This window comes from Metopolophium dirhodum, chromosome 7 (assembly GCF_019925205.1).
Source record: "Metopolophium dirhodum isolate CAU chromosome 7, ASM1992520v1, whole genome shotgun sequence".
Lineage (NCBI taxonomy): Eukaryota > Metazoa > Arthropoda > Insecta > Hemiptera > Aphididae > Metopolophium > Metopolophium dirhodum.
This window is the reverse complement of record NC_083566.1, coordinates 4,971,313-4,982,698: the sequence shown is the minus strand read 5'-3', so window position 1 is coordinate 4,982,698 and position 11,386 is coordinate 4,971,313. Positions and strand designations below refer to the sequence as shown.

Here is an 11,386-nt window from a genome sequence, read left to right as displayed (position 1 = left end):
TCATTGGCACCTATCTACTCCATACCGTCCATAATAGAATAATAATTATTATTATTTATGTAAGGGTGTATATTTATTATGATGGCTTCGCGAAAGGCGCTTTACCTATATTGACTGTGCCGCTGGTTTCAATAGTGTGATCACGATCCGCCGGGGATATTGTTCGGCGATACGATAAGTGCAGGAAACGTGATTTGTGTGCTCGTTATGCGTGCATGAAAAGTGTGTTTAAGTAATTCGGGAGAAATAAACAATCATCGTCGTCGTCGCAGCAGCAGACGCGGATATCGTATACGGGAGCGTTAGGCGGACGTGATTCCGTTCCCCGGTGGGGTGACACACGGCCATCCAATAACGTTCGTCGTCGTCGTATGATAATAGAATTTAATATTTATTACGTGACCCTGGTGAAAGCTGAACGGGACCGGAAGCGGACGACCGCGGATGAAAAATTTGAGGGCGACACCATGGTCGTGCATTAGCGCGTTTTTAGCTCTGCGTGTACGTGTGTGTGTGTGTGTGAGTGTACACTATAATATCCTATTCTAAATATGTATATATATATATATAACCGTCGCGCGACCACTGCCCGCGTGCCGTGGAAACTGTATACATTTTCCCGGCGGCGATCATTTCCATCGTCCATCGTTTCGATCTAGAAACAGCTAGTCCTCCTTTCTCGGATGCTGACACCGCCCAGAAAACGCATCCGCGTGCATGTCGCGCGGGTTCATCCGGTCCAATAACTAATGGACAAACGACTTTGCGCGTCTGCTCTCCTGCACGCGCGGCCGCGCCCCTGGACAGATTTACTGGGCCGTTGCTTTGGAGACAAACAAAACCCTCACTGAGTGGTCCGCCGGGATGAAGAGGAGGAAGCGCGCATCCGCAGACAGAATTTAAATGGAACTGGTACAACGGAATACGGTCGAAATGAGACGTGCAGAGCGAAATACAACGGATGGAGTGGGAAAGGGAGAGAGAATGAACGAGACAGGAGAGTGGGGGCTAGAAAGTAGTGTGAGAAGTGGAAGGGTGGAGGTAAGAAGGGCGTTATGAGTGAGCATGGCGAGGGGGGGGAGTGATAGGAAGAGGATGTGACAAAGAGGATGGTACGGAATTAATGCAGTCGAGAAGGACGTACAAAAAAAAGAGTTTTTTTTATCAATTTATATTGAGTATATTGAATTGTGCTCGAGTGTGTGCATTGCACGGTTTTATTTTTTTTTTCGTCGCCAAATAGGCTCACTTGGCTGGACTTGCCTGGCAGCTGTGGCTGGAGCTGAATCTGTTGCGCGTCCCTTGGTGGCAATCGCCACCCGTGGACGGGCGATAATCGTTTTCATCGGGCGGATATAATACTTCTCATTTCCGGACGGACCAATTGGTATTTTACAATAATTACTTCAGGAGATTAAATCGATTTTCTCGTTACAAATGTTGCCGACGTCAACATTTCATATATAAGACTGTCATTGATTATAATTGCAGTAATAACGTAGCGTCGTAATTGTTATTCTACATGAGTCAAATAATTTGTTATAATTACAGGTGTGAGTATGCGGCAGTTGATATTTTCATATAATATTATGGAATGCCTAAACATTATTAAAATAATGTATAACATGCATCTTAAAAATTAGTTCACCTGTTTTGAATTTCTTGTATCTACATATTTTATTTTCTCAATTTGAGATTTAATTTATTTTGTGATTGATCAATTAATATTTTTATCAACTTAAAAGTATATATTTTACCAATAGAAAAATGTTTATTCTAAATCAGTATAATTAACAAATAAATTGTTTATTTATATTGTACGTGTTCAAAGTATATGGTACTATTGCAATATGACGTGATGGCGAAAACTACAGATAAGAAAAAAACAATTGTGAAGATAGTCTCATTCTGAATTTGCAGTATGGTTTATAAGTGTTGCTTTCCCGAAAATCCTTTAATTATTTTTAGTGTGTCGCTATTTTTATGGATCTAAGTTAAGGTGTCGTCATAAAAAAAGCATAAAAGCACAAACTGCTGTCGATAATAAATTGTTAAATAAATGAATATAATATGTTAAAATATTTATTTATATATTTTTCTATATATTTATTGATTATTATTATAATTTTAAAACTAATAATTAAATTATTGTACAACCGCATCATTCGTCATGCAATGTGTCTACATCAATTTTTTGGATGTAATCGTTAATGCATAATATAGGTGGTCGACGGAGACACGAATTACTTGATGAACGTTTACGAAGTACCTAATAAACTCGTAATAATAACAATAAACTAAATATTTACGAAAATAGGTATATAAGTATATTATTCAATATGCTCACTGATATTGTCAAAATGCAGACAGAAATTATTGTATTCGAAATTGCATTATTGTTAGTTATTAAAATAAAGAATTTAAATATATTGTCTTCATGACTAAAATAAGAGAGATAAAAAATACGTTTTAAAATAAATGTGCATTATAAAATGTACAATTATTTAATGTTTATTTTCAATTTGTATTATGTTAAATATGTGAATTTATATAATATTATAATATTATATTATATGACATTTTCTTTAATTTTCATTCACAAATATCTTCAATAATTGGTGTTGGGAATCCGAGTAGGTATCTTGTAATGATTTTATAATGAACAAAGTATTTTAAAAATATAATTTTATTATAGCGTAACTTGTATAGTTATTGGCACCTAATCAGTTCCATTACGACATCAAATTGTTAATAACCACGTCTATAGATCCTATTATAGTTGCGTGACGTTTCTCTGTTTCTTATCAACCAATCAGAAATGGAGAACTACAACATTGGCTGGAAGTTGCGCATACTAGAAAAAAAACTATTTCAACTGTGATGATTCTTATCTATTCTGTCATAGTCTATGTAGAAAAATGGCGTAAAATTGTGTCATAAATATAGACAGAAACCTACTAAATTCTATCGCTTCCGGCGGAACCAGTGGTGTAGGTACTATAGGCATATAATATATATATATTATATAAATTTAGTTGTAATAGTACAATAATATTATGATCGCGGGTATAGTACACCACAGTTTCCACTTGAAGCGCTGGCTGTGAGCAGGTTTTTGTAAAATTTGAAAAAAACATTTGCCACCGCTTTATCAAGCTTTGTTAACCAAGAGTAGATCTTGTCATTACGTAACCATAGAATATTCCATAGATACGTATATTATATAGCCGTGTGAATAACCAAATAAATATTAAATAATATAATAAGTGATAAAACAAATTTTGATAATATAACAGTGTAACATAATAATTAAGAGAAAATATCACTAAAATTCATAGTAAAAAATAATTTATATGAAATACAAAATTACTTGGTGCCAATAACTTTACAATTTCCCGATCATTACGAATATAATAATATTTACGTACTGAAAAACTTATGTTTGATTTTATCAGATTGTCTTTGCAAGTAGAATAATAATTTTACTGTGTTACTACCAACTGACTTAACCTTATCAAAGATACTAATAAAACGTTGAATTTCATAAAAAGTTATATGTCGTAATAAATATTCAAAATTTGCATGTTTATAATAGGTATGATATTTATATTATAAACTAACCGTAAAATGTTAAAATATCTATGGTTATAAGTAGTTACGACTATAAGACTACACACACGTTATACGATAATATTAAGGATAACAATAAAAGTTAAATTGTGTCAAAGTGTCAAGGCTACAAATTTTCTACCGGAGGTTTATCTATTCAAGCCTGTGTCTAAGTAAACGAGTTAAAAATTTAAAGTTAAGTTAATTTTAACTTTTAACTTAACCTTTTTAAAATTGAATTTTTCTTGACTTAATTTTTATCTTAACTGATTTTTATTGATCTCAACTTAATAAATAACGAGTTACAATATTAATCGAATCCAAGTTACGATAATTTATAAATCATTAAATAATACATATAATACAATTATCATTGATAATACATGTTGCATAAACATTTACTTTTTATTATTTTAAATAAATGACTTAATTTAAGTTAACAAGTTAATTGTGAGTTTTTATATAACTTTTAACTTAACTGAGTTAAAAAAAAATTAGGATACCTATACTAATAAGTACCTATGACGTTTTTAGAATATATTCTATCAACTTAACTCGATTAAAAATGATCGTTAACTTTCAAAACTTTAAGGTTGGGTATGTTATTAAAGTAGATTGTTTCAGAGAAAACCGTTTTGGGACATAGTAAATATTGACCAATGATCCTTTTGTATCTGTTGTGGCCGTTGACAATGCATACGCCACCTTTATACCAAACACTTTAACGTTAATAAATAGTAACCGATTTTAATGGGATACGATCATTTTGTATCCGATGCTAATGTATATTATAGGTATCTATCAAGAAAACTAATGAACATTATTCTAATGTTTGTTATTTACATAAACGTATTTTCAATATATTTTTAAATGTTTGCCAATCGCATTTCAGTATTAATATGACCTAACCTAACCCCCAACCATACTCGTTTTTAAAAGAATTGTATTTTTTGGATTTAATGTAAAGAAATTATACAAAAATAGCAATTATAATAACACATAATTGTACAATAGGTATTACCTTTGTTTTTAGATTTAAAATTTAGATTCGAAAATAGTAGAACTTTCAGTCCGTACTTTTGAAAAAAAAGCACGAAAAAATACATAAATAAATAATACCTCATGGGAAGAATAAATTACGCATAATTGTGGTTTGATACTGTGGTCATAATACTATTATTGACGAATAAGACAATAAATTTATAATATTCGTGAGTAAATGCAAATATACTAAATACGTTTTTATTTTTACCTATTAAATATTTAAAATTAAACCTTTTACATGGTCCTCTTTATAGCAACTGCGAGTCTTTTCTTGTCGTCCATGCATTGCCGAATGTCGCCAAAACGTGACGACTGGCAATCTGGTTTTCGTATTGGCGTCACCTGAAACGCTGGGGACGACCGTTCCATTCCTATTCCCATTTCTCCTTTTAAAGACGCTTTTTCTTTAAACCAGCAGAATTATATATTATATCCGTTAAATTATTTTTAAATGTTAAACAAAACACTTGCGTTTGTTCCATGGCGATGTTTTATTCCATGACTGCTGCACTGTTCTGTTTTGAACGATACAAATAAATTTTATTTCCCCGACGAAGCGTTGTTTCTTGTAATCTTGCAGGGTTAGGCATTGGGTAACTGTACGTGTGTAATCTTTTCTTCGACAGCGACGTGTCTCCATGAACATCATAATATTATATTTGAATGTGATTTCGATATTTTCATAGTGCATTATTATGTTACAAGACTAGGTATTATCTTACAACATCTGATAGTAATAATAATATCTACTAGTCATATAATAGTTCATCAAAATGTTCTAGAACATTACATTGTTTCCATAAACAATGTGAGGCAAAAAGTCATCGTCGAAACGTTGGATTATTTGTTGAAAACTGAGTTAATCTCCATCTTAGTACATACTGTTTTCGTGCACATGTATAATTACGAAAAGTGAATTTCATGTTATTATCATATTAAAGTTATATCGGTGTATTAACCACACAGCACTATTCAAGTCACCGAGTCTTTAGGGAATATAATATCCAACAGACCCTTTAGAAACCTAATAAGTAAATTATAGCCGAAACATAGTTTTCGACTCCTATAAATATAGCGTACAATATAATATGTATAATATGCATAAATAATAATCATACCGATTATCCTAGAATTATCTTTTTTTTTAATTATATTTAATAACATAGATTATTATATTAATACAATACAATAAAGACAAATATATAATATTATGTTCGTCTATATAGTTACCTACAGCTACTTAAAATCAAATCATTGCCTAAGATAATAATATTATATATTTAAATCTGATCCGTTACCTAATTGACAATTTTTTACTCATATTATAATAATTAACATTGTACGTTCAGCCAAGTAATCATCGTGATACATTTAACATTATAAACGATAATAGCACAATATTAATTATTCATACTTAATTGAACACTAATTTTATTTTTTTTGTAGGAGTTTTTGTTATTTAAAAATAATAGAGGAAAAGAACATAAAATAATCATTGAATTTAAAAAAGTTTAGAATATAATCTACGTTATACATCACATTTATAAAAATGTTTCCAAAGTAGCATTATTCCATGCCTACTATTAAGTCTTTACTGAAATCATGCATAAAATTAAACTCAAAATAAAAATAATATGTGTTTGTACCTTAAATACTAGTATCATATTATGTGAACATGATATTATTCGTTTTATTTATTTATTTAATTTTTTTTTTTTACAAGGTAATATAACTTAGGACATAATAATTTACAAATAACATAAAGAAGAATAATAACACTAAAAGAAAAATCTGTAATAAAAAGGATACAATGTCCTAGAAATACTTATACTTTATGTTTTTGAATGTTTACGATTCGTGTGACAATAGTATAAAATGATCATAAAATGTCTAATGTACGTTATTAAACCGAAAAAAACAAGCGTAATAAGTTACCAATAAAAAATATACATTATATTCTTTTAACCTGTCTTAGGCTTGATTACAAAATGTTGATATTTTTTTTCAAAACAGGAACTCTGTATAATTTGAATACCTATGCATTTTCCCAGTTTATAGTATAATATAATAATATTCTCGTTATTAAACGACATCTGAACTTTAATTTAATTTATTTTTATCAATTAATTTCTTTCTAAAAGTTTATTATATATTTCAAAACTCATTATTCTGTGACGTAATTCAACAAAAGTTTTCTTAAAATCAAAATAAAAAAAGAAATATTATATTTTTTAATATTTACAGGTTTCATATTGTACACGATGGGTTCAGTAATCAATATTATTATTTTATATTTGTAATAGCCACTAAAAGATTTTTTAGTTGGTTGTTAATTTATGATACAATACAATTTCTATACTGTTAATATATTCTCAGTTTATTAGTAATTGTATAATGTTAATATTTAGTTTTGGGTTGAAGTGTTGCCCGTCTAAGTAATATCACAATGATAGTATGTATAGACGAAGCAAGTAAATATTAAAACGTTTATATTTAAACCGTACTTAACTTTTAAAATTTGAAATAGAATCTGAAAAAGGTAAATATGAAAATTGTATGTGTATATAGAAAATTTCACATTATTTAAATTTCATTGAGTACTAAAAGCTTATAATATGCTTAACATAATGATACATCAAACATATATATTCGAATTGTTAGACCTGTATCGTTAGTAATACTATTTTACAAAAAATAATAAATAAACTATAATAAAAATAATAAACTCTTCTTACCAACATTAACAATATTTATTATATATACCTAAAGGTATTGGATTATTAGTACACAGTATTATTATTTTGAGCTAATTAATAAAATTGTTGGATTTACGTTATGTTTAATTTAGTGTTCAAGTAATTTCATATATTATGAATAAGAAACTGATACGAAAAACTAATTTTTAAAATAGACTATTTCAAACCAATATTTCAAGATCAATAAAATTTAGAAAAAACCTACCAAAAGTCTTACAAAGCTTTATTTAAAAATATCTATTTGAATCATTTTAATATTATACCCCAGTTTGTAACAAAATAATAAATATACACACGATTTACATTGATTTTTATCATGATAAATTAATAGAATCTTGATACTAATATTTTTTAAATTAATTTATAACAGGTTAAGACAACATTGTTAAAGTTTCAAATGTCTGTAACTGATATAACATTAATAGAAAACCTGACGTTTTTTTTACTTACATAATTAAGTGTTTTGCAATTTTATGTACCTAATATGTATCTTATTATTTTAAAACAATTATTAAAACATTTTATCCTAACCGATATTTTTATTATAATTTTCTCTAACAGATAAAAATTAAGTTTTTAATACGAAGAGTTTAAGTTTAAATACAATTGTATAGCTATTATAGGTACCATGTGCGTAACATCTATAAATATTTCCCATAATTTTTTGTTGTCATACAATATGGATTACTTATAGCTTATACCATATATTATGGAAGTACCTACCCATTTTCTAGATATTAAAATCAAACTAATAATAGTTTAATATTTAAGCAATTATCAATTTGTATGATTAAGTAATGTAACATGTAAAAAATACATAATTTCCACTAGGTATATTGTATACATTAGTGATAACTTATTAGTTATTAATACATATTTATGATTTAAAAATTTTCTATCGTTCGCTCAGAATCGTTTTTCATCGAATGCAATCATTGCATTCAAATCGAATACTGTAATAATACACTATCCTGTCCAAAGGGAGTAAGGGACGATGGACAAACTTCCACCGCCGCTGACCTACTCCATCCCTCTGCACTTACCCGATTTTTTTTTAATATATAGTCAATCATGATATTAACTAATAATTTATACTTTACATATTTAATTTTTTCATATAAAGTTATGGTTGTTGACGGTCCGCGGATACATGTTTTCCCTAGGAGTGCTTGAGGATTGCCAATTAATTTTATTTTTGTATGAAATATTGTACACGGCACAAAATATAATCGATACAAGGCCTACAGAAGTACGCCAATGTATTCATATTTTAATGTTCGGTGTGTTAGTAAAAAAATTAAATATACAATTTCTTGTTTTTAATTTTAAAATACATATTTTGGGAATCTTATAAGGGTTCAAAATCAGGATAGGCCCTACAAGCCCTATCCACTGGACACGCCACTGAATATAGCTCATTTAGTATTTAATTTAATATGAAATCATAAAATTATGGGAAAGTTCTTGAATTAGACGATACATAACTAAAAAAAACATAAATATTTTACGACAGAACTTTTCATTTGTTTTACAACAATTTTAAAACAAATTTTTGTAAATAAAGTGTTGTTATTATAATATTATATGAGGTTTCTACATAAATGGTTATTAATTCAACAGTTGTGAATATAAAATTCATTTATTTATAAAAAAAATTTTATACAAACAATTTGCATGCAAACAAATTTATGTATATTCAATTAGGTTCCAAACAATTATTTTTCATAAACAATAAAAATTTAAAATAAATATTATAATACGTTTTTGATTCACACACATATTAAGTAAAACAAAAAGTTATTATACTAAATTACATTTGAGTAGGTATTGTGTTTCAAAATTTTAACAATTGTTTTATAAAATAAAAAGTTTAAGCAGCTTCCTAAAGAATGCTTATTATATAAAATTTTACATCTGTAAATCGCAAATAGTAAAAACTTTCAGTCCGTACTTTTGAAAAAAAGCACAAAAAAATACATAAATAAATAATACCTCATGGGAAGAATAAATTACGCATAAAATGTGGTTTGATATTGATTTTGTAAAAATCATGTTTTCACTTCAGTCCGGCGAGTAAAATATTCAAAAACGTTGATAAACCACTGGCAAGATGAAAATAATATATTATGATGGATTATAAAACGAAGTTTTGACTCAAACAATTATTATTATTGGTGTATTCATTTTGTATATCATTACCCACATATGTTTATAATATCAATCATATCCCGATATTGATAAAATGTTTAAAAAAAATTAATTATCTGTTTATATTTATATAGTTATCATGTACAACTGTTACAAGCCCGTTATTATGTTATAAATTCAATAATAATTAAATATCAAGAGATATATTTAATATAATATATGAACTACAATTTTAATATCTTGAATATTTTTTACTTACCATTTTATGTATCTACCTATAATGACTGTAGAGTGGAATTTTGTTTCTCATTTCGATTTAAACCAATTGTTTTAGGGTGGCAGCGAACAGTCGACACATCGTGCAAGGATGGTGGTGACATCGGGTTGCCAATCTCACGGACACCATCAAAAGTTCATTGCATTATTGATACTGTGCTTTTTGGACTGTGGTCAAGGTGACGGTAAAGGTGAGTTTCGTTCGTTACTTGCAAGGTTATAGTTCTATTTGCGAATTGTGTGTTCCGCAGCTGCCTTTCCCTGCTTACTCCAACCACCCTGCACCTGCATCGTCGTCACTAAATTGGTCTGATTTAATGGCACCGTGTTTCGGATACGCAATACCTACGTCATATGGTTCCAAATTACCAAAGTTTCACAATCAAGAAAGTCCTTAATATCTTACCCATCCTTCTAATTATAATGGGAGCTCTAATGGCACCAGTGTGTCTGATACGAATGACCTAAATTTTACAATGTAACACGACGGGGGCGCGGCGCGTGTGATTATTTTAATTGTAATTACGCATAATAAAATTATGAAATTAACATATTATCAAAAATTTAAGTTAAAAATATATTTCCGGGTGCGACGAGTCTTACACCTAGGAAAATTAAAACGCAGTCACTATTTTATTAATAGTGGCGTCGTCAGCGTCGTCCTGTAGCTGCAGTTATAGTAGACTGAAGTGAAGTTTTTCGTTACTCGGGCTCTAATAAAAGCGACATTTATGATAGTGATTATACCATAAAATATTTAAGTACGTAGTAAAATTCAAAAGCAAACGTTTATTTATAAATCGCACAATATAACGTACTGTGTATAGGTGGACACACGTGAACGTTTTTGACAAATATGTTAAACACATAGCTGCTGCTCTTTAGCAAGATATGCACACCGTGGAAACGGCTACTTTCACAAATATACAAACGCATACACCAACTACAACATTGTTGTGTTATACGCATTGACAAAATGTATAGGTACACAATATAACGAAACAGTATACGATAGTAAACATTTTAACAACGAAACACGAGTACAATACCGATGGTTATACGCACCCCCATATGCATAATGGTGTATTTTTATTTTGATGCATTGTCGTTTTCGAATATTTTATTTACATAGGTCTTATATTATATTATTCTTCATGCAATTTTTCGTTATTATTTTCAGTGATTTAATATATTTTATTTTTTTCATCCTATTACTCAATTAATATATTATTCTAGTTATGTATTTTATGTATTTTATAAATAATATATTTATTATATATTATAAATATAATAACTAAAAATATTTTACAGCAGAAATAGGTAGGTAACCAACCCAAGCATTGTGAAAATATACACCTTATATTTTTCATTTTGAATAACTACTGATAATAGTTAATATAAAAATAAAATCTAATGTAATAGGACATTTAAACTTGGTTGGTAAAAATATAAAACTTCAGATAAGTAAGAACATGTAATATAAATGTTACGGTAAAAGTACAAATAGCATTAAAACCTAGGATTTACTGGTAAATCCTAGGTTTCGCCGACTG

The 11,386-nt window shown here is 28.8% G+C and overlaps 2 protein-coding genes across 4 annotated transcripts in view; both read left to right on the top strand.

Moving 5' to 3' along the window:
* The window catches only part of LOC132949764 (glutathione S-transferase-like), a 261,004-nt gene that overhangs the window by 63,693 nt on the left and 185,925 nt on the right, over positions 1-11,386 (top strand). The gene's annotated exons all lie outside the window — the stretch shown is intronic.
* LOC132949763 (junctional adhesion molecule A-like) overlaps positions 1-11,386 on the top strand; it is a 349,991-nt gene that overhangs the window by 247,345 nt on the left and 91,260 nt on the right. For all 3 annotated transcript variants that reach the window (XM_061020827.1, XM_061020828.1, XM_061020829.1), the window contains one exon: positions 9,892-10,024. In XM_061020827.1, the coding sequence (XP_060876810.1) occupies positions 9,925-10,024 (100 nt within the window). In that variant the 5' untranslated portion in view covers positions 9,892-9,924. The remainder of the gene's footprint in view (positions 1-9,891; positions 10,025-11,386) is intronic.